The following is a 23,966-nucleotide window of genomic DNA, read 5'->3' as shown; positions in this document are numbered from 1 at the left end:
TAGACCTGTGTTACACAAGCACATAATAGAGTTGATAGGATGGTAGAAATGGAAATACCTAGGGAATATAGGTTTTGACTGAACCTAGTAAATAAAGATCTTGCCTTCTGTGCATGTTAAATATCTTGTCCGGTTCTCTTATGACGTTTTCCATGTATGGAGATCGAAGTCAATTTTCATGCCAGTTCTATAACAAGAGTTCTCCAAGTGCATAGTGCATTTAATTGCCTTATGTCACCAATCACAATGATGCACACCAATATTAATAGGTTGGATAGTTCACGCTGTAAGCATTTTCCACGTATGGAGATCGAAGTTGATTTCCATGCCACTTTTATAACAAGAGTTTTCCAAGTGTTTAGTACATTTAATTGCATTGTGTTGCGAATCATAATGATGCAAACCAATATTTACAAGTTGGATGGTTCACCTTGTAGGTACTTTCCACGTATGAAGATTGAAGTCTATTTCCATGTCAGTTTTATTACAAGAGTTTTCCATGTTTTTCCAAGTGTATAGTACATTTAAGTGCCTTGTGTTGCCAATCATAATGATGCAAACAAATATTAACAAGTTGGATAGTTCACATTGTAGGACAAAAGGACCAGAGGAGAAATTTGGATATACACCATCGTCAAAAATGGGTTTTCCATAATGTCGTCCTCCAAAATTGGATTCAATAAAATACCATTTTCAATAGGGGCGTGCACACTAAAATGTCACTACCACAATTTCTCCCAAATTAAAATGTTTCAGCACCTATGGGAAAAATGGCAAAGACAATTGATTTAACATAGATTGGGATCAATTCAAAATCATCTAAACAAGAAATCAAACTGCTTGAATTGGATGCTTTGTGCACAGTGTACGAGGCACGCACCAAGCTCCCCCCGCCCCTTGCAGCAGTGTTGGGCCTCGGCAACCCAAGAGGATCCGGAAGTAGCATCCACAATCTAACATGGAGCTTTGTTATCACACTTACATTCTTCAGATTCAATTTTTCTTGAACATTTTTTCTCACCAACTGACGAACATAAAGTGTGGAAATTGAGGGCTATAGAGATTCAGTTCTCGAAGTATGAGGATGGAGCCCTTGACGCGTGGCACGGCGAGCCCATGCCTCCCAGTGCCCGACAACATCCCTCTTCCTCCTTACGTAGCATGGTTTGGGCAAAGACTAAAGAAGAGAAAGAGAGAGATATAGATGTAATTTGATGCACATACTTGACCTTACCTGATTGAAGTAGTACAACCAGCTACATTTTAGTCAACACAAATTGGAAAAAAAAAGGCAAAACCATGTTAATTTGGGGAAAATAGAGAAAATTGTGTTTTAGTCTACACAAATCAGTTGCTAGTGGCATTTATTGAATCCCATGTGAGGGATGGCATTCCAGCAAAACCCACTTTTGAAAATGTCATATACCCGAATTTTTTGAACCGAGGAGGTGTGGAGGATGAGTAGTTGACAAGGTGGTGATCAAAGTGCACAAAACTTATGGGACTTGTTTATCAGTGATCTTTAGGTGTCTCCCTAACCAGCTGGAGAAATCCATGAACAACCATCAAAATGCGACCAAGTGGAACCTGAAGTCAAAGCTCTAGATGATGATGATGAAAAAGAAGAGTGAGCAGACAATGCCACACAACTTTACCTGCTCAAGGGTAAATTCAGAATACCCTCTCGGTCATGAAGACTTGACTTGGGCCGCCACTAACAGTGTCTGTGTCGTTGGGGGACATCATTGAGTATAACATTGGGCTAGTAACTGTAAGTCCAAGAAACATCGTGCAAGGTCCGAGCAGCTCCAACCCACTAGGAATGAGGATGTACCTTGATCTAGTCAACATGACCAAACCACACTAGTAGCTTGGGACGATGAACCTGAACATGCCACCAGTTTCAAATACTATGTGGGCTCGGGGGCAACCTTCACTACTCCTAGATATGTAACAACATGGACACATTAGTACATGTTTTCATTAATTTGATAAATAATCTATATCTTGTGCCAAATCAAAACGCCAAATCTCTAACTGATAAATTGTGACACCCTGGAGTAATTGAAGAAAAAGAAAGAGATAAAGAGAAAAGCTAGTGGGCTGCTTTGGTGGTTCTTGGGCAAGCTAGCTAGAGTGCAGTGCGTGCAGCAGCCATGACGCATATAGTGTTGGACTTTAGTCCAACATTGCCATTCGGTTGAGAACATGACTGGTTTATTTGTAGGATAGCCCGATGACAAGTAACACATTCTCGAACCTTGGGCCTAATTCAAATTTTGGTTTGCGCGTTACATAAATATGTTAATTTTTTCATACGTTATATTATCCTGTAGGTATAATTAATGTTCATCATTTTCTACTCTTTTTTCCTTGATACTTCTAAAGATAACGAATTTCCAAATATATAAGCCATGAGAATGAGATCAACCTTCTTGTTCTTAATAAAAAGAAGTAACTCTTGAACAACTAGTCATGCATCCAAGTGAAGCGATGGCAACACTACTTATGATTTTTATCTTGATCAGTAACAAACAATCAATTGTAACATCTTATTCAGGATCGATTGAGCCAGAACTAGTAAGCCATAGAAAAATGAACGAAGCAACCAAAATAATTTATGCATACAACTTTTACATATGTATTATTAGCGGTTTAGAAGCCAACATTGGAAAATAGACCTTGTTAAAAAAAGACCTAAAATCAACCCAAGACATAATTTTCAAAATTCAAATTTTGATTGCTCTAGCTAATAAGCCAGCAAGCAGATGATGAGATGCACACATTTGTGCTGCATGCAACATTCTAAATCGTACTTGGTACATGATGCGCATATGCCTTATAGATACGACCATATACCCATGGCAAATTGATCATTTTAGGCTTGCATCTCTAGCCATTATAGCATACCTTATCACTTTGATCAATGTTTATCCTACTGGCAGCCCATCATCACTACTGATTTGTCTTTTGTATTGATAACTAGCCTTTTAGTGCGCCAGCTAATCTTCTTGAGATGTTGGATGCACTCGGCGTATATGGAATGCCATACTCTAGCTTTCTTTGTGGCCGTTGGATACTCCCAGAGATGAACGGTTGGTGTATCCCCGCCTCCCCTATATTATGAGGGAACTTGAGTCCCCATCTCCACACTAGACAATCCCCTTCTCAATTTCCTCCATATTGAGGTCGATTTGCCTCCCCAATCCTCGGCAATTCTTTCCGTTGCTTCTTTCCTTGGAAGGTGAATCATGGCGGCTGCAGGTAACTCCTTCCTCAACCAGGAGTTAGTGAAGGTGGCCGACGGGGTGTCGGATTGGCACCTTCCGAGCTCTAGCCATGGTGGTACTTGCCACACGAACACTCGTGGTGCTCCAATCACCGTGGGGGTCCCCGACTTAGGGTGCCCTGTTTCTAGCATAGGCATGGCTACGTCAAGCTCTCTAATGCCAAAGGAGGGCCTGACAACCGCTAGTTACAACTCGGTTGTTGCCTTTCCAGTAGGTGCTACGATGGTGCCTCAACAACAGCAGACGCAAGCTGCAGGTAGCAACGACAACCCAGGGTTGGTCAAAGGAGGGTGGACAAGGGAAGAGGATGAGTAAGTGACAGATCTGTCTACTTCTAATCAGATTTTAATTCTTGTTTCTTGGCATCTCTTCAATCTTGTGATGAGATCTTGAACTATTGTTGTGTTCTTTTGATTATAGAGTTCTTAGGCAAATGGTGAGACACCATGGAGATCGCAAGTGGGCAGAGATTGCAAAGAGCCTCCCAGGTCGGGTTGGGAAGCAGTGCCGCGAGAGATGGACCAACCATCTGCACCCGGACATCAAGGTCTGTATCTTGCTATATTCCTTCGGTTATATGTGTAGATCTAAGGGATCCTAGTTCTTTCTCTGTGCAATTTTAGAGGTGGAGTTTATTTTCAGATTTACGTGAAAATGGTACAGATTTCATAATATTCAACATTAAACGGGAGCCGATTATTTGAGTAATTAGTTAGTCATGTTGCATGTCTTTTATTCTAGTTAATAAATGTAGGAATTTCTTCGCTAGGGCCATTAATGGATCCCACACATTATTTGTAGTCCTAGGAAAGAACTACTCTGGACAGTAGTCCACCAAGTTTATTTGTGTTTTTAATCATTGTTGTATATGCAAATTAAGCTCAATGTTTTAGACACTTATTAGTCCAAAATGTGTATGACACTTATCAGTCCCAATCCTATGTTTTTATATATTGCTTTACATTTTACTAGGTACAATATCTTCTTTATTTGTCACTAGAGTAATCACTAACATTATTTGGTGGCACCCTGTACAAAAATGGTATATGTTAATTATCATATCTATGTATATATGCTTTTATTTCTCAATAAATGTGCTCAAATTAAAAACCATTAAAGTGGAATCCGTGGAGTTCCTTTTTCTTAATGGATACAATCTAAAATTCACTGATTTTCTTTAATGGTACATTGACCTTTAATAGCCTTATGCTGTTGATCATATGGATGCTTCCAAATTTAATAAATTGCAATGCGATTTACACTGCAGAAAGACATCTGGACAGAAGAAGAGGACAGGATGCTGATCGAAGCACACCAAACTTATGGGAACAGCTGGTCGGCGATTGCCAAGCAGCTTCCTGGACGGTCGGAGAACACCATAAAAAACCATTGGAATGCGACCAAGCGAAGCCTGAACTCAAAGCGGCGACTGAGAAAGAAAAACAGCGAGCAAACTGTGCCAGGGCAGCCTTCCCTCCTTGAAAGTTACATCCGTAGCTGCCAGCACATGCTTCCCAGTGAAACTGTACCGCCACCGCCCGCACCATTTGACATCAGCAGGTATGGCAATAGTGGGGTGATAGGTGCAAGTCCAACTCTACCCGTTGTGCAGGAGCCAGGCACCTCCACACCACCAGGATTGGTAATGTTCCTTGATCTACTCAACCAGGCCATACCGCACCCACCGCAGCCAGAGACCATGGACTTGTTCAACATGACACCGGAGGTATCACACCTCAACACTAGTGGATACTGTCTACAGCTCGATGCAGGGGGCAACCTGTATTATGGCCGGCTACCAGCACCAGCACCGGTGCAGCCACATGGGATCAGTACCCAGGAGCTGCAGGATACTCCGCAACTAAGCCTGTACTACCCGCTGTCGTCATTTGCCGGGAGCCACACGGATGGCACTGTGGAGTTCAATCACCAGTTGTCCAACCCGAACGGCGGCCACTATGGCGAGGAGGCAGGCCCAAGTAGCGTCGCCACTGGTGGCAGCGCCAATGGCATGGATGACAATGACGTCGTCCAAATGGCGTCCAACCAGTTTATGATGCCATCTGAGGATGAGGGTATTCTTGACCTGGCCAGGTGGATCAACTGAGGCTTGTTCACAGTACTTCCAAACCATCACCCATTTAATAATAACAATTATGATTATCATCTCTTAGTTTTTCTTTCTCCAATGAAGTTGAACTCTCACCTGCGTGTGCAGCGTGTGTGGCTATATGTCTGTACTTTAATTTGTTTGAAACATCTCAGTCTTAAGTGGTCCCTGTGGTGTGGGAACATTTCATTAATTTCTTGTGCTTTGTTTTAAGATGTCGTTTAAGATATGAACCTTTATTTTGTTGTGCTTACTTTTAAGGCGTCAATCAATGTATAAGTTTCATTGTCTGTTCCAGAAATTTACTTTTCATTCTCCAGAAAAGTAGTTTTTTTAGTTTATATTGTTGAGTGGGAGAGTGGTAGTTTGTGGTACAAAACAAAACAAAACAAAAAAAGGAGGATCTGGGAAGTTATGAACCACTTTCTAAGTTATAAGTACATTTTTAGCGTTAGACGAAGTTTGGCTGTAGGGGTGGATAACAAGGTAGCTTGGCTCCTTAACCTAAATGGGTTAAAACTTAAAAGTCTAGCTTGGTAAGCTTGAGTATAAGCTGGATTGTTAAGCTTGCTGAAAAGGTCTAACTTATTTATATCACGTTTAAAATTTTAGCTTTTGATTATTAAATAATAAAGTACTGATTTAGCACTGATATCGTTATCCTGGAAGTAATTTAAAGCATTGAGTACTAATTAAGAAGCACTAAGTATAAAATGATAACGTCCATTTTTTTTTGCCAACTATGCTCAAAATCTAATTTTTACCCTGAATCCAAAACCGGCTGTTTTTTATACCCATCATTCAAATCTGAACGAATAACATGCTAGAACATACTGTATATATTTTCAGTGTTGTTGTTTGAAATCGAGGTGTTTTTTCTAGTTTGTATTCTTATTATACATACTTTGCTAATGTAGGTGTTAATTATTCGATCCACAACAATGGAACTTACCTACTTGAAGCTCATGTTAGCTAAAACCACTATGAAATATGGTCATTTTGCCCGGTTTTGAAATTTTAGTGTGAAAAATAACCGGCTTTGTAGTTTTGGATGGAAATGGACTTTGAAAATGACAAAAATTGGACCAAGATGCCTTTCTAAAATTAGAAAACACTCACGCAGATGACAAATAATATTGATCTTGTACCAAGATCAAAATGCCAAATCCCTAACCGATAAATTGTGACGCCATGGAATAATTCAAGAAAAACAAAAGAAAGAGATAAAGAAAATGACTAGGGGGCTGCTTTGGTGGTTCTTGAGCCAAGCTAGCTAAGTGCAGTGTGTGCAGCACTATCAGATCAATTGGCCTTAGCCCATGGCGAGCAGCAGCAGCGCATATATAGTGCTAAATTGTATAGTTCCACATCGTTATCTAGCTGAGAAGTGGTTTATAAGGTTGATTAGGGATGAAAATGGTTGGAAGCGGTTGGAAAAATGCTTAAACCATTTTTTTACCCTTTTTTTTGAAAAAGGAATCAAAATGGTATAGTCAGAAATGGTAATGATATCAGATTTACCTAACACCGGAAAATATCATAAACAAAATCATAAAAATAATGCCTCGGAAACAACTTGTCAGAAGGGCAAGCAAGTCATAGTCATGTTTACATGATGAATTAATGTCATAGACATATATTAGTGAAGATTCACAGCACTAAGTAACTAATTTAAATACTTCATAACAATATTATAGCATCAAAACAATGACAACATGTAAGGGCTATGGTTATGTTTTTAATATTCTGATGGGTAGTCTGTATTATGCAATAATTTCTTTTGCAATTTTGCATGAAAACAGTATGCCACTAAAATATTCAGAAAATAACCCTATACCATTTCTGTTTCATTTCTGAACAATATGGAACCGAAATAAAATGGCTGGTATGATTAGGAATTTTCATATGGTTTTCATCCCTAGAACTAGATAGCCTGATTATTAGTAACATTTGTTTTAATATTTTTTCACAAAGAAATGACGGAAGCACAGAGTGTTACAGTGTAGGTGTAGTCGAACAAATTGAGTTGGGCCTAAACCATTTTTGGGTCAGGTGTTACATAAATATGTTAATTTAGTTCAATAGGGTATATTATCCTAGGTATATTTAATGTTCATCATTTTTGTACTATTCTTTTTTTGCCTTGATACTTCTAACTTTCTTGGGATGTTGGATGCATCTAGCGTATATGGAACATTATACTCTAGCTTTGTTTGTGGCCATTGAATAGCCCTAGAGATGAATGGCCGATGTATCCCCGCCTCCCCTATATTATGAGGGGACTCAAGTCCCTATATCCACACTAACCAATCCCCTTCTCAATTTGCTCCCTAGTGAGGTCGCTTTGCCTTCCCTAAAATCCTCCCCAATCAGTGATTCTTGCCCTTGCTTCATTCCTTCGAAGGTGAGTTGATGATGGCTGCAGGTAACTCCTTCCTCAACCAGGAGTTGTTGATGGTGGTTAACAACATGACTGATAGGCACATCATGAGAAGCCATGGTGGTGCCAGCTACTAGAACACTCGTGGTGCTCCAATCACCGTACGGGTCCCCAACTTAGGGTGTCTTGTTGCTAGCATAGGCATGGCTCCGTCAAGCTTTCGGACACCGAGGGGGGGGGGAGGGGTAACTGCTCGTTATAATATCGTATGTGCTGCCATGGTGCCTCAACAATAGCAGATGCAAGCTGCAGGTAGCAACGGCAACTTGGGATTGATCAAAGGAGGGTGGACAAGGGAAGAGGATGAGTAAGTGACAGATCAATCAACTTCTATTCAGATTTGTAATCTTGCTTATCAGCATCTCTTCATTCTTGTGACAATATAATGTCTTAATGTTGTGTTCTCTTGATTGTAGAGTTCTTAGGCAAATGGTGAGACACCATGGAGATTGCAAGTGGACAGAGATTGCAAAGAGCCTCCCAAGTCAGACCGGGAAGCAATGCCGTGAGAGATGGACCAACCATCTCTACTCGGAAATCAAGGTTCCTTTGGTTATATGTGTAGTTCTAAGGGATCCTAGTTCATTATCAATGCAATTTTACAGCTGGAATTTCTTCCGGTTATGTAAAACTCCAGGAAATTTCATCCCACCATTGGAAGGTGTGGCCGGTCATTAACCCTTGAGTAAATAGTTAGTCATGCTGCATGTCTCTTTCAGTAGTATTCTAGTTAATAAGTGTGGGAATTTCTTCATTGGGACTTGTAGTGGATCCCTAAGTAATTTTATTTTTAATCCTAGGGAAGAAGTTTAGGGGGGAATCCTCTGGACAGTACTCCACAAAGGGAATGGCCCGAGTAGTTTATTTGTGTTTTAGATCATTTTTGAATATATGCTAATAAAGACCAATGTTCTAGACACTTATTAGTCCAAAATGTTTTAGACACTTATTAATTCAAAGCCTATGTTTTTTTTTGCTGCTTTAGGACTATAGGCAGGCAAACAAGATTCAATATCTTCTTTATTTGTTACCAGAGTAATCAATAGGAGTAACATTATTTGCCATCACCTTACACAAAAATGGCCACTGTTCATTATCATGTATATATGCTTTTATATCTCAATAAATGTGCTCAAATTAAAAATAATCAAAGAGGAATCTATGGAGTCCCTTTTTCTTTATTGGATACAATCTGAAATTCACTAACTCTTTAATGGATACATCAAGCTTTAATTGCCTTGGATGCATCCAATATTAAGTAGCAATATAATTTACACAACAGAAAGACATCTAGATAGAGGAAGAGCACATGAAGCTGATCGAAGTGCACCGAACTTATGGTAACCGTTGGTCAGCGATTGTTAGGTGGCTCCTCGGCTGGTCGGAGAACACCGTCAAGAACCACTGGAACCCAACCAAGCGAAGCCTAAACTCAAAGCAGCGACTAAGGAAGAAAAACAGCGAGAAAGCAGCGCCGGGGCAGCCTTCCCACCTTGAAGAGTGCATCTGTAGCTTCCAGAACCCACTACTTGATGAGACCGCACCACCACTGCTGGCTCCGCCTGCACCATTTGACATTGTTAGGTATGGAACTTGTAGGCTGATCGGTGTAATTCCAACCCCACCTGCCATATAAACGCCATGCAACTCGTCCACTTGGCCTACCGGGGATGGTGATATTCCTCAACCTGCTCAACCAGGCTATACCACACCCACCGCAGCCGCAAACCATTAGCTTGTTCAACATGGCATTGTTGCCGCACCTCAACACCAGCGTATACTGCCTACGGCTTGATTCGGGAGGGCAACCTACAATATGGCAGGCTGCTAGCGACGGCGCTAGTGCAGCCACACGGGATCAGCGCTCAAGAGTTGTAGGCTGCTCCGCACCTGGGCCTATACTACCCGCCATCATCACTCGTTGGGAGCCACGCGGACGCCCACATAGATTTTGATCACTAGTCATCTTACCAAGCTAGAGACGACTATGACGAGGAGGCAGGTGTTGGTATTTGCATGCAGATAAATCCGTAAGTGCACGGATACCGCTGTAACACTTCCCCTTAGAGTATTCCAAGGGTATCGAACATAAGGAACATGTGTGTACTATCTACGAACAGGATTTTCTACCCAAGGACAATAACCGATGGTAGCTAGGTTTGGCTAGAGATGACTCCTATGGACTTAACTAGTTAGCTTAAGTTAAAGGTAAAACTCTATCGAATACATCGAGCAACGACCCTCCCCTGGTCTGTCAGGTTGAGTCTGGCCTTAAGCTCTATGATGTACCCGAACATGGACGGATGCAAAGGATGGACAGAGTTGTGACCACCTGCCGCCTACCTCACTTTTTGTGGAGCACACAACAAACGAAGGTAACCACTAACGTAGACAGCACGCCTAAGTTATTGATTACTACTCTAGACTTGCGCGGGAACATCCTTCTTTATCCAGAGTCTTAGTACTAGAGCACTTAATTGTACACTAATCGACGAACCCGCACCGATGAGAATATATCTAACTTAAGTAAACTAATTAAATAACATAAGCAGACTTGAATGCTTACTTTATAAAAGGAAGCATCCGCCGAGGTACAAGCGAGAAGAAGGCCGATAGTCCCGATGCTTCTCCGGAACTCCGTTTAAATAATGCCGACACTCCCGGCACTCCTCCGTAAAAGTCTCAGAGAAAACTCTGATATTCGAGGCACTCCTTCTAGAGCTTCCCCTCACTCTCTATTCAAGTTAATATACTAAAGTAAAGTCTCATTTCTAAAAGTGAGTTGTACTATACTTTGTTGTGCATTTTCAAAGTGTGAATGCCTCCTGCTTTTATAGCAGCTCTATGACGGTTGTAGGTCAGTAGTTAAGTCGATAAACCCTTGTAACCGTCATTGGAGACCAATAGGGAAGTGCCACGTGGAAGTTGGCGGTTAGGGGCGTCGAGGTTTGTTCGGCCAAACCACCTCCACTGCCATTGGCAACCGACTTTCTTTAGTCTTTGACAAGTGGGGGTGAGGATGGTTTGGCCCCACTTTAGGTCGGGCGACTATCATGTGAGCCCTCCAATCCTTGTACTCACTCGTGATTGGTCAGAGGTTCATTTTTGTCGCATGGCGGGTGTATTTTCTCCTTAAATGACCTGGATACATATATTTACCAAAGCAAGTGGAAATGGTTAGTAGTAAACCTCTACCACTAAGTTCTGATATTATATTTTATTTCTTTTATGCAGGATTTGATGGTTAATGTTTGTACTTAACAACCGTCAACAGTAGGCCCAAGCAGCATAGATGACATGGGTGACATTGACGTCGTCTAGATAGCATCCAACCAGTTCATGATTGATGAGGAACTAGGGTCCCGATCTTCCGATAGGTATTGATAAATCGATTATGGAGACTCGACATTAATGATCTAAAGGTTCCAACCAAAACGATCAAACCCCTTGTAATCACTACAACACCCTCCGTTGGTTATCACCCAAGCCAAAACACGGTTGACCACGCCGATAAGGCTATCTCCTACATGCAAATCAAGAACACAAGCAAAGGAGCTGAGGAAGCAATTTGAATATATTGTAAATATAGGATGAAGCTCACAAGTTGGGGTTCCACAAACCGAACTAAGCGGCGAAACTGGAACGACATAATATTCTAAACAAAACCTCAACCCTAATTCGATGACGGATACTAAATAAATAGGTTCTAGGGTCCACCCAAGACCCCTCGGGGCGTCCCTATTGCACTCCAACACGATGCATGACCCAACGGGTCTAAAGACAGTGACGCAACACCTAGACAGATTTTGGATGCTTTCTTGTATCGATGATTACTATTGATTCACAAGTAATTTTGATGTGAGACCAGGACCATTGGAAAGGTGATCTTGTTAGCTTTCCATACATATGTACAATGTAAAAAATGGAGTCCGGGTGAGGTCTGGGCGGTGATTTTTGTGTGGCCTGCTCCTGGATTCCGAGGTGGGCTCGAACTTGATATGAATTGGGCCTCCATTTTCTATCCTTTCTCCAAGTGCTTTTCAATCCTCCCTTGTGTGTATCCAAAGGAGTGATGTCCTTAGCAATGATGTGCATCCGAGGATGAGGGCATTCTTGACCTTGCTAGGTGGATCAACTGAGTTTGCTTGTAATACTTCCATGTTAGTCGTCTAATAATAGTTATCAATATCATCTCTTAGTTTCACTGTTGTTATTGTATTTTCTCCAAGTTGAACTCTCACCTGTGTGAGTATATGTACAGCTATATGCTTGTACTTTAATTTGTTAGGAACATCCTTGTCTTGGGTCATTCCTGTGATGTGGGAACCTCTAATTTCTTGTGCTTATTGTTGAAGATGTTGTTTGATGTATGGATCTTTGTTTTGTCATGCTTATGTTTAAGGCGTCGATCAATGTATGAGTTTCATTGTCTGTTCTACAATTTTACTTTTCTTTCTCCAATTTTTTCTTTCAGTTTTGTATTTTTGAGTGGGAATGCCGTAGTATCGGGTACGTAAAACAATAAAAAAATGGAGGATCTAGCTTGTTATGAACCAGTTTGTACGTTACAAGTCCATTTTTAGCGTTCAATGAAGCTCAAAGGTGTAAAAATAGACTTTGGAGGTAATACAAGAGTTCTCCTTTAGGCTATAAGGGTAGATATATAACAAGGTAGCTCAGCTCGTTAACCTAAATGATTTAAAACTTAATAGTCTAGCTTGGCGAGCCGAGTGTAAGCTTCGCTTGTTTTGCTTGCGGACTAGGTCTAACTTATTTATGTCACATTTGAAATTTTAGCATTCGAATTTATTATATATAAAAAAATATACATTAAACTGCTGATTAAGTAGTGATATACAGGAGTAATTTAAAGCATTAAATACTATTTAAGAAGCACTATTTATAAAATGATAAGGTTTGACTTTTCTCGAAGTCCATTTTTTACCCATAACTCCAAAACTGTTTCTTTTTAATACCCAACTTTCAATACCAGATAAATAACACGCAAGAACATAGTTTTTAGTATTTCTTTAAGAAATCGTGGTGTTCTTTTTTTGAATGGAATAGAGGTGTTTTTTATAGGTCATCTTCCTATTATACATACTTTGCTCATGTAGATGCATGTTAATTAGATCCACAACAATTCAACTTACCTACTTGAAGTTCATCTTAGCGACAAGTGACTACTATATCGAGGAAAACTAATATGAGCTATGGTATTTCCCCGGTTCTAAAAGTTTGGGGTGAAAAATATCTGGCTTTGTAGTTTTGGATGGAAAATGACTTTGAAGAAAAGTTTATGGACAAATAATGGACCAAGATCCCTTAAAACACTTGCACCGGATTAAATAATCCAAATATTTTGGTTCAACATAGAACTTCCAATCTGAACCGGATTTTCTGATGACAGGGGTATAAAACTCAAACAAGCTATTTGCAAGCAAAACATTAATTTCTATTTGAATCTAGAGGCAAAAATTGATGTACCTGTAGTATATATAATCACCTAAAAAAGGTAATATATATGATAACCAAGTGGAACAAGTTGATCGAGCATAAAGAATGCAAAGTAAGAACAATAAAGAACAAGCAAGCACAAAGACAAGCAAATTGTTTTTCGAAGGTCAGATCCAAATATTCATATGTACCCGTTGAGGGGCTCCAAAGAGCCTACTTTATTTTAACCCTTTCCTCACCAAGCGACCATGCAGATCTAGCATGTAGATATTAGGCACACCGTGCTTCCGTGGGCTTGGGGTTGTTGCCACAAAATTTATCCAACACACGAAGACATGAGAGATTTGCTTAACCCTAGTGCATGTTCTAAAAATCGGTTTTAGAGTGTGCCAGTTAGTTTAATCCTGCAACTGACAAGATGGAAAAGCAATTGCATTAGGCTAGATTTGAAGTGAGCCGATGCAACATTTTCTAAATTATAATAACATAACTTATCAGCTAATACTCCAATAAAACATTGAATATAATCTATCAAACTTGAAGAAATCTATTCAGCAAATATATCATAACCTAGTAGATCAGACCTAACTGAGACAATACAAGATTGATGATAATTAATAGATTTCAATGAGCTGATAAACTTTATACAAAGTGATGGAAACATTGAATCTATCTAAGACAACAAAGCAATCAAGAAAAAGCTGATATATCATATAAGCAACACTTATGGCAAATTAATTAGAATATTGAACCTAACCAAGAAAATCCTAATTACGCCGATACAAGAGAAGTTAATGGAACTTACTTTCACACCGAAGATCGAACTGATGCAGTCCCACTCGAAACTAAGAACTCGTCGAGAGTAAAGGGTGGCGATGCACCGAAAGTTGTATATTGAACTGTTGTTGTTTACAAAGCTTGTTTGTACTAATATTTATACTCTTAACCTATCTGAGTCTGACCCAAGTATGACTCGATCAGCTCGGAGATTTATCACCTACAAAGAAAAGGAAAACTAAAAGCATGCCTAATCACGATAGCTAATTCCAAAAAAAACAAATCTAAGACTATCCAAGCGATCCGATGCACTTTCCAACCGAACCCAACCCAAATCATGGCATCAATTATTCCTTTGACCTGTTTTGACTAACAGCTATACGAAATTTTTCCGTTAACAGCGACAATGTCTATTCATCTAGGGTCAGAAGCTCCAAGACTAACAGCTTATTTTAGATCCAACTTGGGTAGGACTTGAATGCTTATTTATGCTCACTAGCACTTCTCTCCCAATCTCTCAACATAAATCAATTATCTATAACCAATAGGGTCTAGGAAGCTTGTCTCAACTTTTGGCACAAGCCTTTCTCAATAGAGGGATGGGGTACTTTATATACTTGAACCCTGAAAATTAGTTGTTATGCGAAGATTTGAACAATCCGAAACTCATGGATTGTAACACTTAGCTCCATAGACGACCCTACCTGGAACTTCTTGTGTGGGACTTGGAGGCTACAAGAGAATGCGGACTCAAAACTAACAATCAAACTCAGCCGTGGGTGCCGCTCGGCTCGGAGGATTTCACCTCTATTGACGGATTGTACCCACCTACGGTATTTGCATAGTAATAGTATGGGGATCGACAGTACCCGGTATACATGAGGTTGAGGCAAAAGAGATGAGAGACAATGATTTTTATATAGGTTCGGGCACCCTACTTACAGGTAATAGCCATTACCCATATTCCTGTTGGCTGAAGCCTGTATTGCCATTATATATCGATATCTTATGAGTACAATATAGAGGATAATCTATTCTAGTCTCTTGAATATAGCGGCATAAAGTTCTCACATGTGGTCGACGGTTAACAGTTGTCGACTTCATCGAATGTGACTCAGAGAGATTGGATGTAGCTTTAGGTCTCTTTTGTCGGCTTTTGCAGCTCTATATTGGGTTTGTCTAGGGTTATCTTAGAGTGTGTTGGCTTGTGTTGACCTGTCCCCTCTACTCTTGGAGGGTCTTATATTTATATTCTTGGGTGCTCTTTTGTCCAAGTAAAACTAGGGATGCAAGCTAGTATGGATACGATCTGAGTAGACCTTTTAGTGCTCAAGTAGGACTATGTTTCCTTTCCTTATTTGGAACAACTTTCATGTGTGAGACTTAATTCTGTATAAGACTTGGTTTATGGTAGGCTCGTCGAGCCTTAATACATAAGTGTAAGGTATCCCATATCTAGGACACTAACGATCTCGTCCTAACATGATCATGATGGGCATTGCGTACCATGACCCCAAGTTGATGGCTGTGTTCTGACGGCCCTTCCAGCCGAAGGTGAGTAAGAGGCCGCTCGACTTCTTGCCAGAGAACTACCATTGGGCCATCACCAGATCTTTCTTCCCTAGCTCTGTTGCGTGCGGATTCAGTGGGGGTGGAGGGGTGGATCAGGCTAACTCTGGCACTGGTGAAGAATGTCCTCAAGATCAATGGCTTCTTCCCTGAACCACATGTCGTCACGTGTGCGAGGTGAGGTAAGGTGAGGTGAAGTGAGAAAGGAGATAAAGCGGTGCGTGGTCAGCAGTGGCGCATGTGCGGGATCCGTAGGCAATAGTGGCATGTCGTGCCACATAGGTAAAAGTGGTATAAGTAGGTAAGAAACTCCTCTCTGTGAGCAAATTTATAAGGGGGAATGCAAAATTGGTATTTGTAAGAGCGGTAAATTGTTAAATTCTCCGAACTTCTTTCTGGTTAGGATTACAGGAGACATGATTAGATGATGAAAACATCCTGGAAATGAAAACATACGTGAACAATTGACATCTACAGGGATGAAATACGTGTCTAAAATATTAGTTTACCGTGCAAATACATCTACAGGGAGATGAAATTGTTCCAAATACCTTACAATTAACATGTTCCAAATTACAATATTAGCACATGAATAATTAATCTTAATCGATCTGTAGCGAAGCATGGTATTTAGCTAGTCATGGCCATATAAATGATGACTTGCTATTACTCAGTCTGAACGATATAACAAGGTTGAGATAATAATTTAGGTAATGCCTCTGCATGGTTGTTAAATACGTAAGTATAAGGTTCGAGGAAGATAAGCTGAAACGAGTGTATGTTTGTTTTGAGTTTTTGAACAGATTTATATATGGATCCATGTGTGCGCTTTATATATATGTTTAAATTTATATGAATGTTAGTGAATTTAGATGAGAGATGATGAGAAAAAATGTCTCATAATATTTATAACGTAGAACGGAATGAGTATTATTTAAGCACTGCAACTGAGCAATTGAGAGGAACTAATTATTGGGTAATCCATAGTTTACACTTGTACGTAGCATTCTCACCCCACACGATCCCAATACACAAAAGCCCACAAGCCCAAAAAACCCAAGCCCACCTCTTGCCGTGTTTTTCATTCTCCTTTTCCTTTCTCCCTCTCCGCCCTCCTCCTCGCGTCACTATCACCCGCAAACCTTAAAAAATCTAAATTTGAGACTAATGGTATATGGTTTGAGAAAAATAAGCGAGTTCGTTATCTAAAATAGTATAACTTAGGTTATACTCAGCAAAACTCAAACTCCTAAATTTAACCTCAAGAATTAGATTCGGAGTGAAGTTATGGATCATCCTGAGCCTCACTCTAACTCATTCATTTGGTGAAACCACTCTAGTTTGTTCCATTCCTTTTGCAAGTAAAACTAAAAGTTTAAAACTGTTTGGTTAGAGTCCAACCATAAAACAAGATAGAACTATAACGGAAACAATACCAAACAAACATGAGCAAACTGTCACCTCATGACGACTATTTCCTCCGTTCCATAGTAAGCTTATTTTTAACTCCTCCCAAATGTCCCAAATAAGTTCATTTCTGAATAATCATTGCATCGAAGTTTATGAAGATAAGAAATAATTGTATTGTGAGTTGATAAGCTAAGGATAATTGTATTGAAAATGAATAAAGTAGAAACATTTTAGTTTTTTTTTTGTGTGTTTGTATTAGTGCGTGTGGCATAGATGAAAAATGAACAGGCATGGTGAAGAGTGCTCTCACCATAGTGATAGACGACGACGACGACGACGACTCAATCCCCAATTCACAAAAAGGCCCACGAACCCAACAGCCCAAGCCCACCTCATTCCATTCCATTCCTCTCTACCTTCTCCCTCTCCCTCCTCCTCCTCCTCCTCCCGCCGCCGCCGCACGCGGAACCCTAGAAAACCCTAGCAGCGGCGAGCACCGGGGAGCGGGCGGCCATGGCGGAGCACGACCTGACGGCGCGGATGGCGGGGCAGATGGACTGCCACCTGGTGTTCCCGCTGCTGGAGTTCCTGCAGGAGCGTGCGCTGTACGCGAACAAGGAGATCCTGGAGGCGAAGCTCCGCCTCCTCAGCGGGACCAACATGGTGGACTACGCCATGGACATCCACAAGTCCCTCCACGACACCGACGAGGTCCCCGACGACATGGTCAGGCGCCGCACCGACGTCGTCTCCAGGCTCAGGGCGCTCGACGAGGCCACCGCCCCCATCGTCTCCTTCCTCCAGAACCAGCAGCTCGTCCAGGAGCTCAGGCCAGACAAGCAGTACAACCTCCACATGCTCCAGGACCGCTTCCAGGTCGATCTACTTCTCCCCCCACCTTTGCCCCGCTCGTTAGATCTGTTCTTCGTCGCCGCTAGCCTCTGTGTTATGTTAGGTTTGTTTTCTCTGTGCAGAAATGTTTTTGTGATTTGCAGGTGGCGATGCGATGTTGTGAGATTGGTTTAGTTTTATTCACTTGTTGGTTTGGGTAAAATTGGCACAGTTGGTGATTCTTAGCTTGAGATTGTGCTTGATCTTAATATGGTTAGAATAATTTTAAATCGCCGTCAAGTATAGGAGGGTTTGCTTGTAATTGTAGGTATTGGGCTTGTTTATGGAAGCATCAACTCTGTATGTTCCTCATTGCTTCAGTTGTTGAATTTTGTTGTTACCATGATTTTGTTAAGTCGGTTAGCATGCTGTATACTTATTGCATGTTTTTGTGCGACCCAACTAAATAATCAAACTCCTGTTAATGATGCAGATTGGTCCTGAGCAGATTGAGACTCTGTATCAGTTTGCCAAGTTTCAGTTTGACTGCGGTAATTACTCAGATGCTGCTGTCTACTTGTATCAATACCGTGCTTTGTGCACGAACAGCGAGAGGAGCTTGAGTGCCCTGTGGGGAAAGCTGGCAGCCGAGATTTTGATGCAGAACTGGGATGTTGCACTGGATGAGCTCAACCGTTTGAAGGAGATTATTGATTCAAAGGTTTGGCTGAATGACTATATCACTTGTTGTGGTTGGTTAGGTGCTTTACCTAACTATTTTTTTAGGGGAATCACATAACTAATTTTGTTCCTTTTTTTATTCTCCCAGAACTTCTCATCACCACTAAATCAGCTCCAGAATAGGATATGGCTGATGCATTGGAGTATTTTTATCTTCTTTAACCATGAAAACGGCAGAAATGGGATCATCGATCTGTTCTTCCAGGATAGGTTTGTTTACTAAAATCTCAACATTATTGTGACCACTTGTCTTGTGCTGTTACAAATTTTTGAAGTAAGTTTTTCTGGCCAAGCCGAATTGGAAGAAAATAAAAAGAACAGAGTTAAAAAGTTGATTACAGAGCCAAGGGGCTTCTGTTGTCCATACAACACTTGCTTTACTACCTCCGTCTCAAAATGTAGCTACCTAGTACGAGACGTGACACTACCTAGGACTACGAATCTGGATAGCCTCTTGTCCAGATTCGTAGAACTAGATGTGGCACTACCTAGTACTACGAATCTGGACAGCCTCTTGTCCAGATTCGTAGAACTAGGTGGTGTCACATCCCATACTAAATAGCTACATTTTGGGACGGAGGAAGTATTATTTTTACTGTGCTATCTAGTTGCAATGATGGAACTATATTTTATTCTGTATATCAAGATTATCTCAGCTAATTTTCAATTTGCACCTTTCGTCTAACCAGGTACTTGAACGCAATCCAGACAAATGCACCCCATCTTCTGAGATACCTTGCTACAGCAGTTGTCGTGAACAAAAGGAGAAGGAACATGCTTAAAGAGTTGATTAAAGTCATTCAGCAGGAGCAGCACAGCTACAAGGATCCCATCACTGAATTCTTGGAATGCTTGTATGTTAACTATGATTTTGATGGTGCACAACAGAAACTCATAGAGTGTGAGCAGGTATGTTAGCATGTTTTGAACCTTTTGTCCATCCCATCACTATTTTTTTTAACTTGGTGCATTACTAAATATGATATGAAAACATTGAAAGACAATTTCTCCTCACTTTTTTTTTTGGCAAAACATCCTTTTCCTATATGAATTTTCACTTGCTAGTTCTGTCCTCCGACTAAAATATTTTATGTTTGGCAAGGCAAAGTTCACCTCTGACATCCTTATATCTCTGAGGCCTATGTGGGGGGTTCCTGGCATGTATATATTTCTGGAGTTGAACATTAGCTTATTGTTGTTACTTTATTTTATGTTTTTCCTCAAATGATAACTGTTTCTCTGGGCATAGCTATGATTTTGCATTACCAAATTTTGGGCTATTTCTGTATTATTGTCTTCTCAATGGTGATCATACTGTTACATAACAATCTTGCATTTATCTGTTCTAATGGCTACCTTTGTAGGTCATATTGAATGATCCTTTCCTTGGAAAGCGCATTGAGGAAGGGAATTTTGTCACTGTTCCTTTGAGAGATGAATTCCTTGAAAATGCTCGTCTGTTTATCTTTGAAACTTACTGCCGTATTCATCGGTGCATTGATATTGGGTAGGTGTTTCTGTCAATATACTAATTTTTTTTTTGCTGACATGAAAAAAAGTTCACTAAGACGAATGGTAGAAATTGTAGTTATACATTATCATTTCAATAATCATGTGTCGGATATAAGTTGGTTCTGTACCTTGCTTGGGCTTGCATTGTTTTCCAATCAACTGCTTTCCATGTTATAGGGAATACTCAATGTTTATCAGCAAAAAACTGTATCATTACTTTATTTTAGTTGCCGTTGCATCTCTGTTCTGTCTTCTCAGTTAGAAATAGTTTTACTAAATTTGCACACGTTTTATATAGGTTTATTCTTCATATTATATGGACCATGCAGGAATACAGTTTCTTTCATATCTAAGATGTTCTTCCAATGTTTTGCAATGAACAGCATGCTTTCTCAGAAGCTGAACATGAGCTACGATGAGGCAGAATTGTGGATTATGAACTTAGTTAGGAATTCAAAGCTCGACGCCAAGATTGATTCAGTGTCTGGAACTCTTATCATGACGACCAATCATGTTAACATGTAAGTTGCTCAGGCCATACATGCTGCGAGTATATGCCAGTTCATGCTATGTGCTTTTTAACTCATTAAAGCTATGGTTGACCTAAGCTTTCGACAATGCGATTGAATCTAATTAATCATTTATTCATGTTGCAGCCATGAGCAGGTTATCGAAAGCTTAAAGAATCTTAACATGCGGACTTTCCTGCTAGCAAAGAACATTGTGGAGCCGGCTCAAGCAGCACAACAGGCAGCTCGGTGAGATTGACAGAGAAGACCACAGTTTTGAGGCGCCCGGAATTATTTAAGTAGAGACAATCCTCTAAACTTTTGGAGTTTTGTTGTTTAGCATTGACTCCGTTATCAGTACCTAAGATCATCTAGGAGGTGGTTTCTCGTTCGCTACAGCATATGCCGACGTTTTCTTTCTATTTTGTACTTGGAATCCTGTGGCTGAAGTTAATCCTTTCGTTGGTACTACAATCAAGTATTACCTGATTGTTATGGTGTTTCGTGTTGAAGTGAAGTGCGGAAGTGTGGTCATTTTTATAATTGTAGGTTCAATGTTTTTCTTGGTTCTGCTAAATTTGTGGCGCCACATTTTACCTTGATTTCAGTCAATTATTTGACCACACGATTGACGCTGAGATTTGTGCTGCTGTACGTAACCACCGGTAAATACGATGACTTCACAGTTTCACACCGGTCAAAGTAAACACATAACGAGGGATGGATAAAAACAGTCAGTGTGTAATTACACATGGAAGTGAAGTTGCATTGAGATATCAGCATGGGCAGTCAGGCTGACGAGTGTACATCACGCTGCTAATTTCTGGAACAACGTATGAGTATAAACTAAAATGTAGTTGTCTGATACAAAAATTTGTAGTTAACTTGAGACTACAACCAAGCTTTGAAAAAGTGAGCCGCTGTATAATTTCTGAAACAACGTATGAATAGGAAACAAAATACAAATTTTGCTACAGGTCATAAAGTTTGTGTAATTTACTTCTGGATATAGGTTATTTAAATTGGATGAGCAACCTGCCGACATAGCTTAGCATGCATATGATGAATGAAATTAAATGCTCCTTGCGTTACATAATATAACTACCTTTAGGATTCGAATTTGTCCCAAATACAACTCGTATATGTAAAAAGTGAATTTTGTCACTAATCTTCCCATCCTTCCCTTGTCATTCCTCAGCACGCCAACGAAAACTAGCACTTCGATGAGGGTATTTTAGATCTTTCACATCAATCCCTAATCCTTCTAAAACTCAAAAGATAGCTATATTTTGAGACATGTACTGGAAAGAATAGTTCCGAAACATAAACAAATAATATCTTTGGTCAACTTGGGACTACAACCAGCATTAAAAGGGGAAACTATTCTGATCCCTTGAGGGATGTCCCCTCATTCGCTTAAAAACCATCTAAACGGTTATGATAAATTCTGAAACAATTTAACAACACTCATTCAAGATATATGTACAACTCCACAAAATCCATAGTTCCATAGTTCTTGCAAAATAATAAAACACAACAAAACTTGTGGAACTCGTTAGAATAATCAAAATCAATGCGTGGTAATATGTTTTTTATATCCTTTTATTAAAATGTTGACAATTCTTTAGGGTTTAACAACCTCCAATAGGGTGCTAGGCCTGGTTGGAGCCACAATTTAAGGTCATGATTGGTGATAACCGTTCCATCCTCTAATTAACTTTTCCCTATTATTAATTTACCAATATGGGATTAAACCTAACGATAATAATAGGTGATGATCAATATTGGGAATATGCATATTATTAGCTAGGGTACGTATAGAGTTTGTCTGATTGAGATATAGATGGTCAAATGGGCTGTCCGGCTCAGCCTGGCATGCGCACGACCAGCCCCGAGACGTGAACAAAGTTCACATTTCCGCTCGAATTTCATCGAATATCCTCAGATTTTGGAGCTCCCTTGAACAGCTTGGTTTGTACGAGCATCTAATTTCGTTCGAGATTGGTTCAATTTTGTTAAATATTGTAAAATTGGGCCTTTTAGTTCCTAGCCATTTCTCTAAAATTAACCTTGGAATTTAGCTATAGAGTTATAGCCATGGAGGATAAACATATCTATTCTTTCTATAAAGCTGATGTACAGTAAATACCTAAAGCTCAACATGCAAGCATAATATTGATTAGCACTACTAAAACCTACATGGAAGCATGCCACATCAACCCATTAAGTACACAAAACTCAACATGCAAGCATATAGTAATTATATCTACAATTTATTTCATTTTAAAACTAAACATAATACACATGCTAAATTATCATTCTCAAACCATTTTCATAATATTTCAATCCAAATCATTTATTCATTTCTCCATTATCTAACATATATCCCGTAACAAAGTTCGGGGCATCATCTAGTTACTGCTAATGATCATGGGTTATTCGGCTGCATTTTACAGCATAGTCACACAACCCACTGCTACTTGTTGTAGCAATTAAAGTAGCTAGATCTTGCGAAACAACACAGTAAATGGCAGCCGAACAACCCCATGTTACTAATACCTGGTATCTGTGGTATAGAGTGCCACAATTTATATACTTGTTTTATGCTCTTGGCAAGGGTAACTTCATACTGGGCTCATATGAAGGTTTGACGTTGTAATCTTATTACTTTGGAATTTATCCTGTATTGCATCACCTTTGCATTGTATTTGGAGTTATGTCGTGAACCTATAGTTGCGACCGTAGCTGTCAGCATCATATTTTGTCATAATACGATACAGCTTCACACCTTGTTGGGTGTGAAGTCAAGAATACATATCATTGCATTGCATATGTATATATTATAGATTGCTATAGAAATGATTGAAGTTGTCATTAAGGAGCGTCTGCTTCTGTATAATTTGAAAGAATGTGATTATACTTTCATTGATGATGTTATGAGGTTTTTATACTTGGATGTTCCTTTGTCTATATATCTCATCTTGGCCCTATATCTAAACTCATTACATAATTAACTTATGGTTTAAATAACTTAAAACAATTTGCTCGTTGAGATCCATTCACACCCCGTTATAGGCTTTTTAGGTACTTGGTTGTCGGGCCGGCACGACCCGACCTACACGCCCACGTGCTGCACCAACGGCCTATACACGACCCAATAAGACTCATGCCATACTGGCCCGGTCCGAAGGCACGAAAGCCCATTGTGCTCCTCCTTGGAATAAGTCTATTTTGCCTCCCTCATCTCTTTGGGTCATGTCTTACATGGCTGAATAAGTCTATTTTCCATCCCTCATCTCTTTCAGCCGTTTCTTATGGCT

At 40.0% G+C, this 23,966-nt stretch overlaps 2 protein-coding genes across 2 annotated transcripts; both read left to right on the top strand.

Moving 5' to 3' along the window:
* The first annotated feature begins 3,251 nt into the window (after window positions 1-3,251).
* LOC107281580 (transcription factor MYB119) lies at window positions 3,252-5,397 on the top strand. Its single transcript, XM_015790417.3, has 3 exons — window positions 3,252-3,601; window positions 3,711-3,837; window positions 4,558-5,397. The coding sequence occupies exons 1-3, from the start codon at window positions 3,252-3,254 to the stop codon at window positions 5,395-5,397; spliced, it is 1,317 nt and encodes a 438-aa protein (XP_015645903.1).
* Window positions 5,398-17,502: 12,105 nt separating this feature from the next.
* On the top strand, window positions 17,503-21,141 carry LOC4342741 (eukaryotic translation initiation factor 3 subunit E). The gene is made up of 7 exons (XM_015791283.3): window positions 17,503-17,929; window positions 18,378-18,605; window positions 18,714-18,835; window positions 19,315-19,534; window positions 19,990-20,132; window positions 20,521-20,658; window positions 20,794-21,141. The coding sequence occupies exons 1-7, from the start codon at window positions 17,567-17,569 to the stop codon at window positions 20,897-20,899; spliced, it is 1,320 nt and encodes a 439-aa protein (XP_015646769.1). The 5' UTR covers window positions 17,503-17,566; the 3' UTR covers window positions 20,900-21,141.
* Window positions 21,142-23,966: the final 2,825 nt, after the last annotated feature.

The sequence above is a fragment of the Oryza sativa genome, chromosome 7 (assembly GCF_034140825.1).
Source record: "Oryza sativa Japonica Group chromosome 7, ASM3414082v1".
Lineage (NCBI taxonomy): Eukaryota > Viridiplantae > Streptophyta > Magnoliopsida > Poales > Poaceae > Oryza > Oryza sativa.
Note: the sequence above shows the minus strand (reverse complement) of the source record. Positions and strands in the feature narration are given on the sequence as shown.

Coding starts and splice junctions, on each gene's coding strand:
- LOC107281580 (XM_015790417.3), top strand. CDS start 3,252: ATGGCGGCTGCAGGTAACTCCTTCCTCAACCAGGAGTTAGTGAAGGTG. Junction 3,602..3,710: donor TGGACAAGGGAAGAGGATGA/GTAAGTGACAGA, acceptor TTTTGATTATAG/AGTTCTTAGGCAAATGGTGA. Junction 3,838..4,557: donor ATCTGCACCCGGACATCAAG/GTCTGTATCTTG, acceptor TTTACACTGCAG/AAAGACATCTGGACAGAAGA.
- LOC4342741 (XM_015791283.3), top strand. CDS start 17,567: ATGGCGGAGCACGACCTGACGGCGCGGATGGCGGGGCAGATGGACTGC. Junction 18,836..19,314: donor GATCTGTTCTTCCAGGATAG/GTTTGTTTACTA, acceptor TCGTCTAACCAG/GTACTTGAACGCAATCCAGA. Junction 20,659..20,793: donor ACGACCAATCATGTTAACAT/GTAAGTTGCTCA, acceptor TTCATGTTGCAG/CCATGAGCAGGTTATCGAAA.